At 44.3% G+C, this 21151-nt stretch overlaps 1 protein-coding gene, 1 long non-coding RNA gene and 2 other non-coding genes across 5 annotated transcripts; 1 reads left to right on the top strand and 3 right to left on the bottom strand.

Annotated features, from left to right (window-relative positions):
* Nucleotides 1-413: 413 nt before the first annotated feature.
* On the bottom strand, nt 414-6217 carry LOC135329064 (uncharacterized). The gene is made up of 3 exons (XR_010390276.1): nt 5648-6217; nt 1890-1989; nt 414-756 (listed from the first exon to the last, which is right to left on the bottom strand). It is a non-coding gene; the product is annotated as an uncharacterized LOC135329064 (long non-coding RNA).
* Nucleotides 6218-7189: 972 nt separating this feature from the next.
* Nucleotides 7190-18255, top strand: CPOX (coproporphyrinogen oxidase). Of its 2 annotated transcripts, none has more exons than XM_064520864.1 (7): nt 7190-7674; nt 8028-8168; nt 8888-8998; nt 9989-10130; nt 12490-12708; nt 14541-14645; nt 15650-16366. In XM_064520864.1, the coding sequence occupies exons 1-7, from the start codon at nt 7239-7241 to the stop codon at nt 15780-15782; spliced, it is 1287 nt and encodes a 428-aa protein (XP_064376934.1). In that variant the 5' UTR covers nt 7190-7238; the 3' UTR covers nt 15783-16366. The 2 variants fall into 2 exon arrangements, with proteins under 2 accessions (XP_064376934.1, XP_064376940.1); XM_064520870.1 differs by lacking the exon at nt 15650-16366 and adding an exon at nt 16570-18255 and having other exon boundaries at nt 7191-7674.
* A 1426-nt stretch (nt 18256-19681) lies between these two features.
* On the bottom strand, nt 19682-19753 carry TRNAD-GUC (transfer RNA aspartic acid (anticodon GUC)). Its single transcript has one exon. It is a non-coding gene; the product is annotated as a tRNA-Asp (tRNA).
* A 1019-nt stretch (nt 19754-20772) lies between these two features.
* TRNAI-AAU (transfer RNA isoleucine (anticodon AAU)) lies at nt 20773-20846 on the bottom strand. The gene has a single exon. It is a non-coding gene; the product is annotated as a tRNA-Ile (tRNA).
* Nucleotides 20847-21151: the final 305 nt, after the last annotated feature.

Below are 21151 nucleotides of genomic sequence, written 5' to 3'. Positions count from 1 at the left end.
AGTGCTGGGTTTTGTTTTTTAGACACGAGTAGTTTTGGAGGTGCTGCCTTTACTTTTCAAAGGAAATGATAACACTTCTGAAGAGCTTGCTTACAAATGCAGATACTTATTTTCAAATACTGACAAGAAAATTAATCACATAATTTGTAGTCTCTTACTTGACAGTAATTAATGCAATTAACATGCCTTATCATTAGTTTTCTTGAGGCCATGCAGGAAAACCTGCATCTTCTTTTCCTTGAAAGCCCTGCCTGACCTTATCCCTGCAGTACACTTCAAGGGCAAAACTACAATGGTGTATTAAGCTTATGGTTTCACAAGACAGTAAACCTGGCCCACCCATAACGAGGTTGAAAATGCCACAGCCAGGAACCATCAGGAGTCCAGAACTGACAGCTTCTAAGTGGCCACAACACTCCTTTGCTGTACTCTGATTCTTATACTGGTCATCTTCCTTGTCAGCAAGGGTGAGCATAGCACCTATTTCCACGGAAACTGCCTTCCCCGTCCTAAAACTGTCTCTCCTGTTGATTCTCCACACTTGCTTTGAAACCCTCCCTGCTGATGCCAGAGTGGGCAGTGGCACTGCTGCAGCTACATTTTGACTAAAATTTCTATTTTAATAACTGCAACTGTTAAAAAAAAGCTGAATAGTATACAATGTTTACTTACATGTTTCTTACAGAAGTGTGATCCGCAAGTGTAGACTGTGAGATTCCCTGATTTTTTGTATCTTGAAGACTGCAGCGAACTGTACTAAACAAGTGTGAACAATTACAAAATGTTACTGGTTTTAATATGATTTAGTGCTATTGATTAAAGATGAAATAGAACCTAATGACACAGCTTTCATCCTGCCACTATGTCTTACACCAACAAAGGTTCTGGACGCACAAGATACGGTGACAGTCCTGAAGCTCTCGCAACCCAGCAACTTGGGTTGCTGGGGTTACCACAGCCACAGTGAGAAATTTTAGCACCTGGGACACTCTCCGGCTTCTTGTCTTTCCCTGTTACAATTTCTTCCCAGAAATAGCCAGCAGGCACTCCTTCCAGCAACCTTCCAGCATGCTCATTCTCTCTCACGTTTCACACTCCTAGGTGTTCCTCCTAATCATCGCTCCCCCTGTGGACTTTGGTGGTGGAAAAAGCTCCTAGGGTTCAGGCCTATTTGCCTTTTTGCTCCTCAGAGAGGCAACGAGGTGGGAACTCCTGTGTCACCCTGCCTTTGCGATAGCTCTGTTCAATACTACTGTCTTGCTACAAATACTTAGGAAGATGCAGAGATAATTCATACTAACAGTGTGAGGTTTTGCCCATGCTCCATGGGCTCAATACTAGGTGGTGAATTATGAATCTGACTGTATATTTTGGCTCACCGTTTCTCAGTGCTCTCAAGTTCATGACTTAGTAGTTTCTGAAAAACAAAAGTCCAAAAGTTTCTTGAGCACCTCACCTTCACCATAAAAATGAAAAGTGCCTCCCTTACAACTTTATATGATTCATGTCTGCTTTTTGCAAAAGGTTAACAGCAAATGTTTGGTCCTGGGAGAGTGGGAGACCAAGATCTTATTTTACAATATGATAAAACTTTTAGTGCTGTCTGATGCCCTTAGAATCAAGACTTCTTGATAGGCACTGCTGAACTTCAGGGAGCAGAAGCTCATGATTTTAGATCCACAAATCTGAAGTTCAATCCTTATAGTTACACAGGAGGATTTCAAAGACTACAAACCTCTGGAGCTCAGTACAGCTGCCCAGTCAGTAGGGCAGCTTCAACCACATTATCACAGTGTATGTTTGTTACTCAGAAATGGCTACAGACACAAGTCTCTTAAGACCTGTGAGTTAACTCATCTGGCCCTTGCACCCAACTGTAAACAACGTACCGATTATTCCAGGGAAGAAGTAAGGGTGTGTATTTTGGCTTCAGAGTGGACTTTCATAACAGCGAACATTACAGTTAGTCTGTATAAACGGCTACAGTGGCTGCAAGAAGAAAATAAATATTATGACACTGGGGCAGGGAAATACTGTGTTTGACCTGGGTCTTGGTATACAAAATGAAACAGAGAATCCAGTCCAATAGATCACTTCTACTCATTCGTCCCCTCTCCTTGGAAGCCAGGAAAAGCTTTGCCTTTTTAGCCCTGATGAAGCCACATGTGTAATAGCTATGCCACAGGTTTTGGATAATTCTTGGTATTTTGTGAAGCTGGTGTTATGTAAGTCTGAAAGCAGAGCTGAAGGGCCCAGAAGAAGTGGGAAAACAAGAGACAGACCTCTCATTGCAAGAAATACTGCATACGTGGTCCAGGATACTTGTCCATTTCCAAAGGAGGTTGCATACAACGTGTTTTGTGGCCTGACTGCTGTGCTGAAATTGCTTCAGGAGGTAGACTGAAGGAATTTTGGCACAGCAGTTTCTTTTTCTGTAGCCCCCTTCTCCTTATACCCAGGACAATCAATTCTGCGTTAATGAAAAACAGAAGGAAAAAAAAAGGGCGATTAGTATGAACCCATGATGCAGGCAAACTGTTGAGATTACAGATATAGAAGGAAAGGTTTTCACTGTTTCTTATGACCTTCACATCACCTACCACTGTCAGCTCAGTGCCCAAAGCTTTTACTTCTGTCTTTGACACATACTGAAATATTAACTTCATTCAACTTATTCTGTCATGCAAAACCTTTGTGGCAACCTGTGTTAAAGAGGAGTATTCTTCCAACTTTGCAGGTTCTTGGCATCACTTTGAAGTTACAATCAAGGCTTTGTGTGATACAGTAAATTGGATGAGATTGGCTCTTTTAACTTTAGAAGCAACAGTAATGCCAACTTGATGGGAAATTTTTCTGTTCACAAGGAATCCTTTTCTTCCAATTTTCTGATAAGCTACTGCATTAACTGAGTACTCGAAAGTATCAGCCTCAGTTAAAGCACTGTGTCTGTCTCAGTCTAATCAGACTTGATCGTGCTTCACTACCTTGGAACAGGCCATGTCCCTCGTTCTTTTGTTAGTGCTCTATTTGTGCATAAATACTCACAGAAAAGAAAAGACAGACAGGAGCTAAATACACAGTGCAGAGAAGCTCCAGGGCTTTTTTTAAAAGTAGAAGTAAAAAAAAAAAAAAAAAGAACAAAAAAACAACAAAAAAAGAAAGTTAGCAATATTCTTTTCTTCACTGCAGGTCGCCTTAAATAAAAATGTGGTCAGGAATCCAGTTCTTCAAATCTTCTTCTTTAAGGTTTACATTAGTGACAGTTGTGGCTACATAGTAGCTGCAGACAGCTTCACTCTCAAAAAAAGTGCACTCCAGTACCCTCACTATCACATTACATACGGATATGAACAACATCAAAACGGATGACCCACTAAGTGCAGCATTCAGTCAGCTCTTCCTGTAAATTTTCAGCCAGACATTTAAAACTGACTCAAAGATTTTGAAGGGAAGTAAGGACCTTGGAAGTCCTGCTTTCAGATTCGGCAGCAAGTGCAGGAGGCTGGCCTGACCTAAAGTAGTTGCAGCAATAGAAATTCTGACCAGATATGAGAAAAAAAAATTCCGCTTGGGGCGTGATGCAGTGCTGGAGCCTGGGCAGCGTGAGGAAACTCCCTCCCTGGAGATTTTCCAAATGCAGGTGAAGAAGGAAAGCCCCAGATACCTCATCCAGCTCTGGAGCCAGCCTTGCTTTGAGCCCCTGGGGGTTAGGCTGGAGACCACGGGAGGTCCCTTCCGGCCTGAATGACTCCAAGACTGCAGTTTGGAGTCACTGAGTGCCAGGGAAGGGGCAGGGCTGCCATGCCCTCTTGTGTTGAGAGCGCCAATGCAGTGTGCACAAACCACCTGAACAAGGCCCACAGTGGAGACGAAGGCCTGGGGCTGGTGGAGCCAGGTTTCCCAGCTGGTCACTGACCACTCAAGCCACTGATGGAGTTATGTCTCCTGGAGAGGCTTGAAACAGGAGAAAAAAAGAAAACTGAGAAGGAATGCAAGGATAATCCTCCAGCAGAGGAGACAGCATGGCGTAGGACATGAGTGAGAGAGAGCAGGGCCCATCCAAGCAGAAAGAGCGGGGAAAGGCTCTAGAGCAAGGCTATATGAGGGCAGAAGCATAAACAGAGCGAGATGAATGGAAGGAAGGATAATAAAGACGACGGCAGGTCTGTGAGTAGGAAAGAACAAGTGGGGAGATCTGAGGAGCGCTGAGTCCAGAACAGCAGAAACAATGACAGTAGATAACACAAACAGCATTTTTGTCTAATTTAGGGCTGCAAGAAGGGATGAAGCAAGGATGCCCAGAAGGTGAACTCTCTAATGAAGGAGAGAGGTTATACTGGACCAAGCTCAGGACAGGAGTGTTTCACTAAAGGCTTCACTAAAGGACACAGCCTGCAGGGGAGGACAGAGCAGCAGGCACTCTGCAGCAGAATGAGCTGTGCAAAGTACAATTTTCAAAACAAAATCACATACAGCAGCGCTTGCTTCGTCCTCCACTGAGAAACACAAACCACATACAGATATACCTGCAAGATTTCCATGCACTCTGAGAGCAACACAGTCCAGGAAAGCAGGCACTGTTTGAAAATAATCTAATATAGGCTGAACCTGGGTCTCGTGAATGCTGCCAACCAGAGTGTACTGCCCAACACTGGAGAAACTAGATCTCCATGGGATGGCTTGTACCACTGAGCTCTATCACAGGAGGCACTTTTGAGGCTTGCCTCCATAAAAAATTGTCTAGACTACCTTATATTTAATTAAAGTGGTGCAAATCCCCATATGGTTAGGTTCTATGGACAAAGGTATCTAAGTAGGAAGAATTCACATAGCCTTTTGAACATCTTTAAGTAACTTCATTTAAAATTGAATTTAAAATTATACAAGTGAAAATTCTCTCTCACACACAAGCCTTTCTTTAGTAATTCAGTTATTTTCCTCTCTCGCGCTCTGCTGCTCCATCAGTCCCCAACATTCATAAGCCCCGCACAACAGGATGATAATTTTTCAATTTAAATACATTATACCCATACAAACTAATTTACACCTGCCAATTTATACCTTTACCTTAGTTCTGATTTATGCTCTTTTTTTTTGACGTTAGGAACACTTCTTTTTCTCTTCCCTCTCTCAGCCCACAGCATGCACTTACTGGGACACAGGGCTGTGATTCAGTTCAAACTCTCTGCTAAAAAATCAGTAACACTTGACACACATTACTGTCACTGAAGTGTATAGTTGTCCCTTTCTTTGGTCAGCAATAAGTTCCCCAGGCTAGCAGTACAAAAATTTACCCCTGGTGTCCAGAAACAATACAGCGCAGAGAACAAGGTATTATTAATCAGAGTTTGCACTCAAATTAATATGGAAACATTAATGAAATGCTCAGCAACATGAATGCATTTTACATGTCTTTTGGTCTCAGAACTTATGTATTCTTTGCATTACAGTAGCGTCTAAATCCTACAAAAAGAACAGAGCTTCACTGCAATAAGTACCATGGAAGTGGGCATGATGCGCGTTGGTTATCATGAAAATGTTTAGGTAAATCCAGTGGATGCAGCTTGAGAAGAAACTGAGCTATCACAGCAATCTGGGACAAGGAAATGTGGAAGGAGCTGCCTTGTGCCTAATTAAGCAGACTTACCACAGCCCATAAGGATGGTAGTGCCCTTCTCCCTCAGCCACAGCACTCTCCTTGAAACAGCAGATGCTGTGCTCGCTTGTATCACCAGTGGTTCAGGTCTCCTGGCACATCCTGTCCTCCCACAGGCCTCAAAAAGATCCTGCCCTCCAGATGATGGCAGAAAAGAGTCCAGCTCAGAGATCTCCTTCCCTTCATACTCCCAGAGCTTCTGCAGCTTCACAGCATCCTCTGCTGCCAAAGAGCAGAATCAGATGAGAAGTGAGGAAATGCACTAAGCCTTCAAGTGGACATTATTGCTTCACACAGACGACCATAAAATTACTCTCTAATGAAAAGAGCCAGATAATGAATCCCTGAGAACCACCCTTGAGGCTGATCTGCTCTTGAGTACTACAGATGTAGATCAGTCCTGAAATGACAGGAACCCACCATTTCCAAGAAAGACCCACACCTGGGTACAAACCCTGCAGGGTTGGGGTTTTGAGGCAGCTTTTATTTATCTCAGCCAAACCCTGTTGTGGGCTCTCAATCAATGTCAGATCTAATAAATATCTCCACTTATTAGAAAATAATCATAAGTTTGTTTTAAAAAATAGCTAGCAAACAACTATTAAACTATTAGTAAACAAACTATTAGTTAGTTAAAAAAGCGCTAGTAAATCTGCTGCTTGAAAGAAAACTCTCATAGCTCGGTTCAGCACAGTACCATCATCCACTGTTGCACTGTCTCTTACGTGTCTGCTTGAGAAATAATGTGGCTTTATTTGTTCATTAAAGTCTTTTGTCATTGTCCTAGTTGGTTAATTGTGCTGCCCCACAATTGGTGTAGTTTCCCACTGGCTTCAAGGCAGCTGAGAAAGCAGATAATACTGGATGTGGTACCATCAGCTGCAAGAAAAATAACACCTGACATCTACCGGAATTTTAAGTGGGTACGTTTCAACATTTGCCCCTATATTAACTCATCTGCTTATTACTCTGAATTGTCATTTTGTTAGAACAAGGCAGTGCTTTAATTTTAGAGAGAAAGAAGAAAGCATAAGCATGTGCCGGCTGAAATCAGTAGGAAACATGCTCACCAGTTTAAACTGGAAGAAAACTATTAAAAAAGAAATAAAAGAAAAACAAATAATAAGAAAACTATACTCTGTGGATCTATACCAATAAAATATAACTGACTTGTTTAAATGTCAAATTCCATGTTTTTTTGAGGAGTGCAAAATTGTTCTTAGCTTCCATTTCATTTCTTCCCCTTTTTGTGATCCGGCACCCGGCTTGCACCTGCCGCGATAAATAGGATTACAGCTCCTGGCTCCCCGCAGAGACCCGGGCGGGGCGGCAGCGCCGCCGCGAGGCACTACAGCACCTCGGCCCTTGTGTGTACAGGCGCGGACGCACACAGCCACGCACACATAAAGATGAATAAACATACACATACGCACCCACGCGTCGCGCCCCGGCCCCTCTCCGCCTCCGCCCGGCCCCCGATCTCGCCCCGGCCCCGCCCCCTCTCCGCCCCCGCCCCCTCTCCGCCCCAGCCTCGGCCCCGGTGCCGCCCCGCCCCGCCGGCAGCCTGGCGCTGGTGCCCGACATGGCGGCCGCCGCGCAGCTGCTCCGTGGGGCCGCCCGGGGCTCGCCCGCCCTTGCCGCCGCCGCGGGCCGCCGTGCGCTGGGCTCCGCGCCGCCGTGGGGGGCGGCGGGCTGGCGGCGGCGGCGCTCGGCGCTGGCGGCGGCGGCGGGGGCGCTGGGCGGGCTGGGGCTGGCGCTGGGGCTGTGGCGGCGGCGAGCCGCGATGGCGGCGGGGGAAGGCGGGCCGGGGGCGGCGGCGGAGGAGGAGGTGCGGCGGCTGTGCCAGGGCTTCATGGCGCCGCCGGTGAGCGGGCCGCAGGAGCTGTGGCGGCGGCGGCGCGACATGCGGGGCCGCATGGAGCTGCTGATCATGGAGACGCAGGCGGAGGTGTGCCGCGCCCTGGCGGCGCTGGACCGCGGCGCCGCCTTCGCCGTCAACACCTGGGAGAGGAAGGAAGGTCGGGGGGGCCGGGGGCAGCGGGGTGCCGGCCGGGGGGAGCGGGGTGCCGGCCGGGGGAGCGGGGTGCCACGAGGTGCCCGCGCTGCTGTCACAGGCTTAATAAATCCGCACGTTTCTCCCGTCGGTGTCTCCTGCCCGTTGACCACCAGGCTGCTGCTGCTGTAATGTGATGCTATAACCTAACACGCCTTGAGGAGACACCTGCCCCACGGGGTGCTTTGGTGGCAGCGGGACAGGGTCACCCCGCTGGCCTGAAGCGCTCCAGCGGATGCGCGGGGTGAGGGTGGTTTGGGGGTGCAGGGGTAACCGCGGCACAGGGGTGACCCTGGCGCGGGGCACTTGCTTTGGCAGGTGGCGGTGGCATCAGCTGCGTGCTCCAGGATGGGCACATCTTCGAGAAGGCGGGTGTCAACGTATCCGTAGTGTTCGGGAACCTTTCCGCAGAGGCTGTGCAACAGATGAAAAGCAGGAAAACGCTGAAGGATAAAGATGGTAAGAAGTCTCACAGAAGAGCTAGGGAACTGTGACACGTTTATAAACTTACTCTTTTAGGGATGGTTTGAAAGCAGAGCCAGGCCTTTGCGCTCAAGCAAAACATAAAGGCCAAACTTATAAAAGTATTGCAATGTCAAGGAGGGAAGATTTCATTTATAACCTCGTGGTTCCTAACCGTTAAGCATTTCACACGGACTTCCACATCCCTGAAAAACTGGTATCAGGATGTTTCTCTCTCTGCCTTGCTGCTTTAAGCAGTGTAGTGCAGTCACAGGTCATTTTTTAAATAATGGCATTGTGGTTCAACAGTGGAATGGCATGTGAATTACTCACTAAAAAAGGGAGAAAAACAAAAAGTCCTGAAGGCTAAAGAGGATTTATTGTTGTTATGACCTGAATTGACAGCTGTAAAGTAAAAGGGTAGTTCTGAGGGCAGAGTGGGGTGGAAAGCACTTAGAAGTGCTTCACACTTTAGGTGGCCTTCATCTAATGTGTGCTCTAACATATTTTTTGTTGCATTTTAGGCCCAGTATAAAAATGTATTTATTTTTTTCTGAGGCGCATTAAAACACTTGTGTGTGGGAGTAGATTGCGCTTGGATTGATAATTATGTGACACAACATGAGAAACTTTCAGATAGTAGAACAGTAGCTTGGAAGCTGGGGATAAATAGTGAGGTTCTTCAAATAACTTTATTTATGATCATCTTTCTCTAGGGAAACTGCCTTTTTGTGCTATGGGTGTAAGTTCCGTTATCCATCCAAAGAATCCTCATGTTCCAACTGTGCATTTCAACTACAGATACTTTGAAATTGAGGAAGCAGATGGTAAGAATTGTAATTCAGTGAAATACATATGAAATGTATGACCTTGTATGGAGGAAGCGTGAATGCATTGTTACAGTAAGAGGCTGAGAACCAGTCCAGTTTTGTTCCTAGCTGTACCGATAATTTATTGTGTGGTACTGGATCTGTTAATCTCTGGGCTTCTGCTTATGCATTTGTAAAATGATTACAATGCTTACATCTACTACAGTAAAAGTGCTTGCAGCTTACTTTTTGCGAAGTACAATGGGGATTTCAGATTCAAGTAAAACTGTAAGGTGATTATAAATGTATGTAAAACATCTATTCAAAGAAGCAATTCTATGAGTTAATAGAAGAAAGGTCTGTCAAGGACTGATAAACATTCTGGTCAGGATACGCCTGTGTCTCAGAAGCTGGGCGGGCATTCTGTTAGAAGCATTGTTCTCTACTTGCGTTGTGGTTTTTTTCCTATGTTTCTGCAAATTGCTATTGTCAGAAGCAGAATTCTAGGCGAGGTGGTGTAACACTGAGTGGCAATCTGTATGTTACGACAGTACGTGCACCAGTGATTCAAATAGAAGCTCAAAGAGATTTTTCTTTGAATTATTTTATCAGAGTATTATGGCATGCAGTAAAATGTTAGTGGATTCTGGAAGTATCCAGGAAGTTGTGGTTTTCTTTCCTTATGTAAGCAATGAGCGGTGTGACAGTAGGCGTTGTCAGCCCTGCATCTTGTGAAATTGGCATCCTATAACATCTGCTAGTGAGAGCAACCAGTCCAAAAATATTGGAAAACTTCACTGCTTTGAGGTGTGTTTCATATCTTCTTGGAGTCACTGGTCATCACACTACCCTGAACTAGAATTTTCATGACTGCATGAGGGAGTGGATACAAACTGCGTAACGGCTTTGTATTGTGAAAATAGTTGTTAGTTCTTGGTCAACTGCTAGCAGTGCATTTCTGTTTGGAAGGTAATAAATAAATAATTGTTGCCTGCCTGTCTCCTACAGGGACTAAACAGTGGTGGTTTGGTGGTGGAACTGACCTCACTCCAACTTACTTGAACAAAGAGGATGCTGTACACTTTCACAAGACTTTGAAAGAAGCCTGTGATAAGCATGATCCAAAGCTGTATCCCAAGTACAAGAAATGGTATGCGGGGAGAGATGCACTTGGATTGTTTTCTGTGGGAGCAGGAGGTGGTATTGGATAGTTCCAGTTAAGTGTGTTCTAGGAACACTAGTTTCTAGTCTGCCTTTTGATAAGTATCAGGAGATCCTAATGAAAATCATCAGGTAAGTACTGGGACAAAATATATTCTGCAATTTGTTACTTACAAAGGCCTGAGTTTTTAAAACCAGAGGGCTGAAAACTATGATCCTACATCCATAGCCTGAATAAAAAATAAGCTGACTCTACAAGAAATTGTAAGCCCTTGTCTCTGCCACAGACCTCACCAGGCAACCTAAAAATTTCTTTTAGCCCCTGTTGTCAAACTAGGACAAGATTTTTGCCCTAGAAGCGCGTGAACTTGCACTAAATTCTGCTCACACTGAACTCATGGTAAATGCACATGACTTCAGTGTGAATTGTTGGGCCAGCACTGCAGTTTTGAAAATCTCGCTCCAGTTCCTATGCCTTTATTCTGATGTTCATTACTTTTTTTGCTAGGTAAGTAAAGGAACTTGTTCTTAATGTAGAAGTGTCATAATTTTGATGGAGCTGCCTTTTTTTTTTTCCCCCCAGTGACACATTCAGTGAAAGTTCAACAACATATTCTCTAAGGATATAGACTTTGTATGTTCTTATTGAGTTGAGAGAGACAGTTGATGAAGTCCTTCATTGTTAGCTGGAGGCTTGCTGCTCTGTGTCTGATATCCTATCTGCTGCAAGCTATGGTATCTTGGAAGGAGCATTATTCTTTTGTAAGCTACCAGGTCTTGTCTGAGGACAGGAGATAAAGTGGGTGGTATAGCTTGGGTGTGAACTGTTAGCAGAGAAACACATCTTATCACTTTAAAACTATGGTCTCGTTCTCTGAGGAGTTTTTGCATGTAATTCTGAGTGCCTGCCTTAATGGTTGGGTTGTTGCAGATCCCTTTCTAGAGCAGTAAGCTGTCAAAGCCAACTGCCTTTTTTTGGTTCGAGAGGGGGACTTCTGTTCTTAATCTGAAGGCAGCTCATGGGAGGACTGCATTGTATCCCATGGACAAAGGCAGTTTTTCAGTCCCAGCAGAAGTGTTTGCTGTAAGCAGCAGCTGTGTAGGGGCATGCAGTTTTCACTTCCAGAGTAGTGTGAATCTCTGCTGACCCTATTTAGAGTTTCCGTGTTCCCACCTTTCTCAAAACAGAGAAGCTCTTGTTGCATTTGCCATGCTGTCTTCCTGATGGAACTTTAAAACTTTTATGTCAGGCTTGTTCTCTATTGCATTTCTGACTCAGCTTTTTTTCCCTAACTCTTCCTGTGGCCATTAAATAAAAAGCTAATTCTCCCAGTGAATAAAGAGTAACTTACATTATCTATAATATCTTCCCCTCTCTTGCTGTATAGTTACACCATTTATATTACTTTAGAAGCGTGATTGTGGATGGATACATGTATGGAATGCTAATACTAAACAAAGGCAGGGTTTTCTTGCTGTTGGTGGATTTTACCTACTACTTTGCCTCTGTTCCGTCCTCTGCTTGCAGGGCAGGGCATTGCTGCCCCAGCAAGTCAGAGAGGGAATGGATACAATGAATCAGCTAATTTACAGTAATTGCACACCTACACACTTTTCTACCAATAAATATAAAATTGATTAATTCCCTCATGTAAACTGTACAAACTTGAAAATGAGCCATGAACAGCCACTGGTAGAATCTCTCCATCTTTCAAGATTAACTATTAAAAAGCCTGCTTCCAGAGAAGGCTGCCACAGTTTTTTCCTTAAGTGGTGGTGGCTTTTTTATCTGGTCCTGAGTTTATAGGTTCTTTTAGTTTTGATGCAAAAAATAAAATAATTTTTTTCGCCAAAATGGCAAAAAGGATAAAGAGATTCTCTTAAGAAATCTATTTCATGTTCTCCCCAAAACTGTACAAATAAATTAGGATTTGTGTGCAACTCTGTGAACAAAGTCTAGAAAGAGTTCTTAAGGTGAAATTTTGAACTTCCTCCTTGTAGATAGAGGATGTGGATTGAAATACTCCATGTGGAAGTATCTGTTATTTCAGAATCAGCTATGGCGTTTGAGTGTATGTATTCATTAACTATGCAGTGATGTGTAGCTCTGCATCAATCATCTTATCAGAGTTTTACTGCAAGTGAATGCAGGACTGCATTTTGGGTGGTCTTGTACTCTCCTGGCTCTCAGCAGCCAGTGGAAAAATGGGGCATCCAGCACACTGTAGGGAACTGACTTTTCGTCAGTATTTTGCTAGTGGCATCCTGTTCTGCGTAGCTGTTTGGAGTTCTGTTTGTTTCTTTGAATGTTGTGTACCAAATTCATAATTGTCTGCTGCCTCTTCTAGGTGCGATGACTACTTCTATATCAAGCACCGTGGTGAGCGAAGAGGGATTGGAGGCATATTCTTTGATGACCTGGACTCTCCCTCCAAAGAGGAAGTATTCCAGTTTGTGCAGAGCTGTGCCAAAGCCATCGTGCCTTGCTACATTCCCATCGTGAAGAAGCACTGCCATGACCCCTTCACACCAGAGGAGAAGCTATGGCAGCAGCTTCGCAGGGGGCGGTGAGTACTGAAGGAGCAAAATAGTGCATGGGAGGTGAACAAAACTGGAAAGGAAAGAATTGAACTCTTTTTCTGTGGTTGCAGGATTTATGACTTGACATGCATTTTATATTGTGTCATGATGTATGTTAAGTTTGCATGAGTAAGTTTGCCAGAGAGTTGCAACATCTTTATGCACAGAACTGCTTTTGATATCCAATGCTAGATTGCCGGGGAGGGTGCAAAGAAGGTACTAGCACAGCCTGGTCAATATTTCCCACTATCCTATGTCGCAGCACAAGCAACTCCTACAAAATACCACAGCTCCTCTCTGACTGCTTCAAAAGCTGGGAGAAGCTGCTACATTGTGTAGCAGGCAGGCATAGGGGTGCATGTGTGTTTGTCGTGTCCTGAATCCTGCACTCTCCTTCAGTCCCATGATCACATGAGGAACACAAAGGTGTCAGTAAGGGTGAGGGAGTCATGCTTCCTATTCAGAACTAAAGCTAAACCCCAATAGGCATGGCATAACTGCATCTTGGGTTGCTTTCAGCTTGTTAAGTATGTATTTACTCTCTGTGATCTTTTTCTTGGCATTGAAATGAGCACACAGTGAACTCTTTTGAATGTATAGAGGGCTTTTGTTTTTCCTGGCATAGTCTGAAGTCACTGTAAGTTTAAAGACTTTTAGAGGTTGCTTATTAATATGAGTAACTATTAGCACTTAAAAGCTTAACTACGTTGGTAGATAAAACAATTGCACTCCTCTATCTATCTCTATATCCTGTGGTGGTGTCAGTGTATGGAGAAATGAGAATCAACATGTACTTTGTGCAGAAATGGGGAATCTTTAGTTTCTGCCTTTTCTGCAAAGAAACTGAGCGAACCTGTGAAAGTGGTATAGAGAGAGAATGAGCATTCAAGTTTAGATCACTGTTCTGCAGCAGTTACTGGACTGTTCCTGAGACTGTTGGGCTTTGTGGGATCCAGTCTGTGGATGGGTTGTAACAAACTTGGTAAGGTTATATAAGGGGGAACAGGTCCCCTTTAAGTTACAGCCAGGACCAGCTCAGCCTGCTTATTTCTCTGTGTCTTTTTAGGTCATTGGGATAGGGAAAGCTCTCCAGTTCTGCAAGCAGATAAAGGGCTGCTCCTTTCCTGTACTTCTGTTAAACAGCACTGGCTATTAAGATTACGCCTGCTGAATTGCCATTGCTCTGTTCCTGTGCTGGAGGCAGAAAACCACCTTTGCATTCCCCCTACTCTGGGACTTACAGGTCCCAGCCAGCACTATGAAGCTGTCTGACTTCTGCTGCTTTCCAGGCCTCCCCAAGAAACTGAAAAACTTGCTCTGATCTTGCTTCTGATCTGTGTTCCAGAAGGACCTTCAGCATGCAGAACTGCACAGGAGAGTTTTTCATGTGGCCGTTTCCAGTTACTTTAAGACTCTATCTCTGCCACAACCATGCAAAACAGCACTAGTATAACCAAGCTAAATTTGATGGCATCAAGTTTACTAGCAGACTTGAGGCCTGGGAGAAGTGAGCTAGCACAGCACCTTGCCCAGTGCTCTCCATGGTTTGTCCATTCTTGTCTGTTAGAAACCTGCCGTCTTTAAAAGGGTTGTGAAGCAAGTAGCCAAGGCCATTACTTCCTTTGCTGTGTGGAGTCACGAGGTCACATTTTCTTTCCTACACAGAAGATGCTAGAGAACAGCTGGCCCCAAAGCGGTGTTCATTCTGTGACTGAACAAGGCAGAAAGACAGGCTGTTTTTATTTGCTATCTTCTAGTTGAAAAAGGTGCAAACAATTTCTGATAATAAACTTGTATTGTATTTCTTTATTCCCCATAGGTATGTGGAGTTCAACTTGGTTTATGACAGAGGTACAAAGTTTGGCCTAGCAACACCAGGATCAAGAATTGAAAGCATTCTTATGTCTCTGCCACTGACTGCAAGGTAAGGGCATAGTTACATGGAGTTGCAGGCAGGCACTGTTCTTATTAAAATACTCTTGTCGGATTAAATAAAAAATTTGCCTTGGTGTCCAGTCTCTTAAAAATGGTTAGTTCATGCCTAATAAAAGAACAAGCCAAATATATGCAGGTGCTGCTCCGGTCTGGTACACTCACCCAACTGCCAATAATGTGTGGCCTCAATATTTTCTGGCAAAAAGTGTGCTTAGTACCTCTTGATATATTTCCCCCCCCCCCCCAAAAAAAAAAAAAAAAAAAGTTTTGTTTGGTAGCTCTTTGAAACCATGTGAACTTCTGACAGGCCTGACAAGCCTATGGCAAGGTGTTCCACAGTTACCTGTCCACTGTATGAGAAAGTGCCTCTTTTTTTTCTATTTGCACTTCATGATTTCATTTGACTTTTCAGTGAGTAACCAGCTTTTCTTCTTGTTTGTTGTCTCCATAATAGTTTGTATTTTACAAGATTCTGTTGCTCTTCGTTGTCCATTTTTCAGGCTGACAAGTCCTACTCTATTTAGTCCTTGTACAATAGCTGTTCCATACCTTTGATCGTATTTGCCACTTATCTCTAGGCTTGCATTTTACATATCCTTTCTGAACTGGTGATGAGGAACAGACAACAAAAGCTACATAGGTGTATGCAAGATGCAGGTGTGCTGCTGGCCTAATGATGTTTTTGTTCATTAGTCTTGTCATAATTCCTAATATGCTGTTTGCTGTTTTCCACTAGTGATAAGCATTGAGCTGGCCTTTCCACAGAACTGTTATGATGCCAAGATCTTTTCTGGCAATAAGAGTTAACTCAGTCTGTCACTGTGTATGTAACTTTTTTCTCTATGTGCATCGCTTTAGTTCAACAGCAAATTTCACCTACCGTTTTACTGCTTGATATTAACTCTTCTTGACTGTCTTTTCTATCTTGTAAATGATCTTGCTTAATCTTGTAGCACAGCAACTCTGTCAGTTACTGCTTTTTACCCTTTCTAGGTTGCTTTTAGATATGCTGAATAGCACAGGACCTGTCACGCACTCTGAGACTCCTACTAGTGGCCTCCCTCCACTAGGAAAGTTGACCCTTGCCTGCTACCCTTTAACCATGAGAAGAGTCCTCACCATGTAGCTTCATCCTGCTGCCAACACCAGACATGTTCCTGATGAGCTGGTGTAGCATAATCGTACTTCCTGACTTCATTGCTGGGATGGTCTTACCTGCTTTCATTCAGATAAATAGCTCACTTCACAGCATATATATGTTCTGGGGCAGGGGAGGGGGAGAGGAAGGGATAAAGTTATACCCATCCCTCCCTGATGGCTATTGCTGTCTTCCTCTGTATCATGCCTCTTGCCTGCTTTTTCAATAAAAAGTGGTCTCTCATCACCCTTATTTTTAAAACCAAGAATAAACATGGACTGGTAGTGCTTCCAGTCCAGCTTCTGGAAGAAACTCTCCTGGGCAGCTGAAAATACTGTGTCAGGGTGAAGTGACAGAATTTGAGGCTGGCAATTTCTCTCAGGTCTTGTGGTCTATCTTTTGTCAAGGTTCCTTTTGGATTCATCTTCCTCATGATATTAGCGTGTCAAAAAACAAGAGTTAAATCATCTCTGCAGTTAAACCTGCATGGATTAAGGGGTGAGGGGCATTATTCTTTTTTCTTTGTTCTTCCAGTCTTTCCAGAAGTTGAGATAAAGATCAAGTTAACATTTCTCCTGTCTCTCAAGTGTTATTATTTGGTTCTGGTTTTATTGAATTTAATGATTTGTAGGCATACCTGTCACCTGATGTGTGAGCATCAACTGTGTAACTTTGGCTTCCTCAGAAAAGGCAACTCAAATCCAAGTGCAGCCCAATGTGGGACGGGAGGCAGCCAGCCAGGCAGTCTGAGTGATTGTTTCCCCTCTCCCTGCAGGTGGGAATACATGCACACCCCGCCAGAGAATTCAAGAGAAGCAGAAATCCTGGAAGTCCTGCGCAATCCCAAAGACTGGGTGCACTGATGCATATCATGAAGAAGACCAAATTACTTATATTTAGCCATTAAGAAAGAATAAGAACACCACAGACCAGCTGACTCAAACTGCCATTGCATGGCATTTTAAGATAGCTGTTTATACCCTTATCTGGTGCCTTAACAATGCTGTAGACTTGTCGTAACTTGCAAATACGTGAAGTAATTCTTTAAGAGCCAGCTGAAGAGCTCATGTTGCTACTGCTCCCGGTTGATGTTGCCTTGTGAAGGACTGGTGATACGCTCACAGAACTAGTGTGCATGTTCCAAGAACTTCCTCAACTGATCTGTCTGACTGCAAAATGACCTACTGTGAAGTGTTCTCAAGTGAAATGAAAGCATTTTCTGCATCGAAAAAAAAACCCTTTTTCCAGAATATGTGCTGAATGGCAGTGCTTACACTTGGAAAAAGACAGGATGATTTGGAAATATATATTTTTTTAAAGAACAAAGGGTGTATTTGGTATCATTCAAGCCTCCTTAGAATCTACTTTCAGTTAAGTACCACCTTTTTCACAACTTCCCAAGTATATTTTGATGTCATCCACACTGACTTGCAGGGGAAAAAAAAAGTGGCGGAGAAACTACTAGGGCTTCTTATTTTTAATCTTCCTGAAGAAGTTACACTGGTTGCTTTGTCTTGGGTATAGTCCATTGTGCAAATATACCTAGGAAAGTTACACAGACAAAAATGTTAAGCTGTGTTTCACATCATTTCATTTGTCAAGGAAGCATGTTATTACAGTGTCTTATCAATATTTATACTGCAAAAGTCCTCTAAAATGTAGTAAGACTTGCCTTTGCTTGAACATGCTTTCTCACCATATTGAACTGAAATAAGGGCTGCCTTCTGAAGGGGAAATTGGTTCAGCTGCAGCTGAGTGTGATCCATCAGCTGATCTGGGAGATGAGCCTGTCTCCCCTTTCTCTTCTCCCTGACCTGTGAGAGCAGCCGTTAGGGCAGTATGCATTATGTATACCCAAATGGTCAAGAGTGGGCATTTATTGTTGAACTGTAAATGACTGCCTTTATGAGCAGAGGGAGACAAGTCTGGAGTTATAAACTCCTTCTTGCAGCTGTTTCAGTCAAATCATTATTTGTGAATGCTTAAATCCAGACCAGATTGTGTTTCTTTTGCTGACACTAAGTAACATTTTACTGTTATCAGAGCCTTATATATACCAGCAGGGCTTCTGAAATAATGGAGGTTATAGATTTACCAGTACCATATATGCAGCCTGTGCTGCTATCTGAATGTCTCATGTAAACATAAGGTGGTCGTAGTATGAGTAAACATGTAGTTTTTAAACCTAGTTCAGTCACATGATTGCAGCTTTGTGAGAATACAGGTTTCAGCCTGCTTTCCTGTGGCTTAGTCTGTAGCAATAAAAACAAATCTGATCTATACTTAGGGGAGTATCAGTTGTAGTAAAAGGGTGAAGCTAATTTATGCTGCTGCAACTTGTTTGCACAGAAAGTCTTTCAGTGGACTGTCTGTTTATTCCTTGGATATCAGGCCAATTTGGCCCTCCCACTTAAAAGCCCCAATTATAAGGAATAAAAGGCCCATCTTTGTTCTAGTGTTAGCATGTGTGTTGCTTTCTTTTCTTTGCTAGGATATTCATAATTTGATTATAATGTGAATAAAACAGCAAAAGCTGGAAATCCTTGTGGTGGTGGCTTCTCATAAGGAGCAAATGTGGAAATAGAGTTTGATACCATAAATATTTGCAGGAGCAAAACTGCATGCCAGAGGATACATGAAGCATTTCTGTGCAAGTAATCACTGGCTCTTGAGAATTTTTGAAGCTAGTTAAAATTGGATACTCTGCTTGTAAGAAAGAGGAGTCTGAAAATGGTAACAGGAAATTCTAAAGACTTAGAAACTAGGAAAAAAAAACAGAATTCCAACATTTATATGGTAGGCTGGTTGCTTGAGATTTTTGGGACGGATTAAAGTTTTGGTCAAACACATTATAGGAGTGGAATGGGTTTCAGCACTTTGTCTTCTTGCGGAGCTAAGGATCTCCTGAGTTGGTGGCATGTGATGCCACTGAGGTTAAGCAGAGCCAATGTGCACGTGGCTTCACAAAACAAATCTCCACCCCAAAAACCTCTTCTGTGAGTTGGTTTTAAACTGAGGTTTGAGATATTCCACACTGTATAAATCAGTAGAAATAAAAGCAAGACCAGAGCAGAGTTTCATTTCTACCAGAGTAGAAATAAAAGCAAGACTAGTCAAATAAAATAGACCCTGCACCAGCCACTTTCAGTGGAAAGCCTGACTTTAGGTCTTCATTAGTAGTAACTTTTAAAATTTATAGCGCTAACTCCCAGAATCAGTGAATCCCTATCTGTTGGCAGTCTGCATTTTTCTATTGGTATAATTCCTTTCTGTTGCTATCAGCAACTTTGTGGGCTGTTAACAGAACATGTGAAATCATGCTGGTAAGGGAAAAGTTACTTTTTAAGCAAGGTTTTGAGAATCATGGGAGAGCAACTATGAAGGCTGATGAGACTGACAGTTACATGGTTTTAGGGTGTGCCTTGGTGGCATGACTTAGCCAATCAAAGCACCTGCCTAGTAAACAGGAGATGCTGGGTTGCGGGTCCCAGTGGTGCCTGGCAGGAGGTGGAAGCTGGCTCTCCAGTTTCCTCCACGTGGCACAGCCTCGAGTATGGAAGGAAAGTGAAAAGGGTGGGTAAATGAGAGCGAGAGGGGAGGCCAGGACACAAAGCTTTGTCATGCTCAACCATAGCGGCTGCTCCGCAGGGAGGCGGCCTGGGCAGTGGACAGGAGGCCGTGCGTCCTCCGCTTCAATCCTTCACAGCGCTCAGTGCTTCCTTCGGGCCCACCTGCCGCACTGCTCTCCACGCGCATCGGGCTCTGAGGGCACGCGCGGCCGTTGCTCGTCAGTCCCAGCAGCTCTAAGGGCACGCGCGGCCGTTGCTCGCGAATCCTAACGACTCTGAGGGCAGGGCCAATCCAGGGGCAGAAAAAGGCAGCGCTTTCTCCCCGTCGGGGAATCGAACCCCGGTCTCCCGCGTGACAGGCGGGGATACTCACCACTATACTAACGAGGAGGGGGATAAAGTGCAGTTTTAGCGTGTGCCAACAAATGGCTTCTACTCTCTGGTTGGTCTTTGCCTAGATTTTCATGCCTGAAAAGGGTTCATTGCGTAGCTAGCTTATGCCCTGCTGCCCTCTGCTCGTTGTCTCATGTATTTTGCTCCTCCTGCGTGACAGGCGGGGATACTCACCACTATACTAACGAGGAGGGGGATAAAGTGCAGTTTTAGCGTGTGCCAACAAATGGCTTCTACTCTCTGGTTGGTCTTTGCCTAGATTTTCATGCCTGAAAAGGGTTCATTGCGTAGCTAGCTTATGCCCTGCTGCCCTCTGCTCGTTGTCTCATGTATTTTGCTCCTCCTGAAACGAAGAGGAGCCCACAGCAGGGCCTGGTGAGCCGTGCTTCTTTGACTGCTCACAAGGGTAAGGACTACAGTGAGTACACTCGCTCTACAAGCTGGGAGTGAGAGTTTGTGTTGGCTGGTCCCAAGGGTGGTGGGTGGTAAGAAGAGCAAAGCAACGCAGGACCATCCTTTGCAGTTTTGCACTTAAATTCGTCCTCAGATCTAGTCGGTGGCACTAGCTGCAGTCCAAACTCTGTTCTTCCCGACCACAACAATGGGCTGCCTTCCTCCCCTCTCTGCTGCTACTGAGTACCTACTCTTTTGTGGAAACCAGGCCGCTTACAGCTGCTTCTCACTCTCCTGAGAGAGACTCTCCATATTCAGCCAGGGAGCTTAAAATGGGTTTTTCTCTTCCTGCTGGTGGGCAGGTGAATTAGCAGAGTAACAGCAGTTCTCGTAACCCTCCTTCCTTACTCTACTGATTTAAGTTTTTTTCCTTTTGTAAAGAAACAGCTAATATAGAGAACAGCGGTAAGGAAATCCTTCCCTTTGGCTAGTTTAATTCCTGTCTTACAGTTTCTCCTCGGGGGGGGGCGGGGAGGTAAAAGCCAGTTATTTCCTCCCCTAATGGCATCGGGGGGGAGGAGGAAAAAAAAAGTAATTTCCTCTTCTAATGGTATCAAAACCAGTGGCCCGTACGGGGATCGAACCCGCGACCTTGGCGTTATTAGCACCACGCTCTAACCAACTGAGCTAACCGGCCAGCTGTAAAAGCTTTCTTTTGCGCGTTCACCTCTCAGCCGTTACAGCAAGGAGCAGCCCGCCGAGCATGCTGCCTTGCTGGTGCGGAAGGCCACCTGCCCTACCCTCAGCTTTTGAATGCCCTTTTTTTTTGTTGTTTGTAAAATAACGTGTTGGAGACGTGTTTAGGAGCTTTTATAGGGCAGCACAGCCTCTCAGAAACACATCAAAGCAGGCCCATGAGCAACGAATAAATGTTCAAATAATAGGAATGGGAGACAGAGAAGACTCTAGCTACCAATTAAAGCTAAACCTGTCTTTTCCTTG

The sequence above is a fragment of the Dromaius novaehollandiae genome, chromosome 1, assembly GCF_036370855.1.
Source record: "Dromaius novaehollandiae isolate bDroNov1 chromosome 1, bDroNov1.hap1, whole genome shotgun sequence".
NCBI classification, from domain to species: domain Eukaryota; kingdom Metazoa; phylum Chordata; class Aves; order Casuariiformes; family Dromaiidae; genus Dromaius; species Dromaius novaehollandiae.
Note: the sequence above shows the minus strand (reverse complement) of the source record. Positions and strands in the feature narration are given on the sequence as shown.

Bases quoted from the DNA above. Each gene is read 5' to 3' on its own strand.
- CPOX (XM_064520864.1), top strand. From the start codon at position 7,239: ATGGCGGCCGCCGCGCAGCTGCTCCGTGGGGCCGCCCGGGGCTCGCCC. The intron at 12,709-14,540 runs GTGAGTACTGAA...TATTCCCCATAG, and splicing joins CAGCAGCTTCGCAGGGGGCG to GTATGTGGAGTTCAACTTGG. The intron at 14,646-15,649 runs GTAAGGGCATAG...TACCCTTTCTAG, and splicing joins TCTCTGCCACTGACTGCAAG to GTTGCTTTTAGATATGCTGA.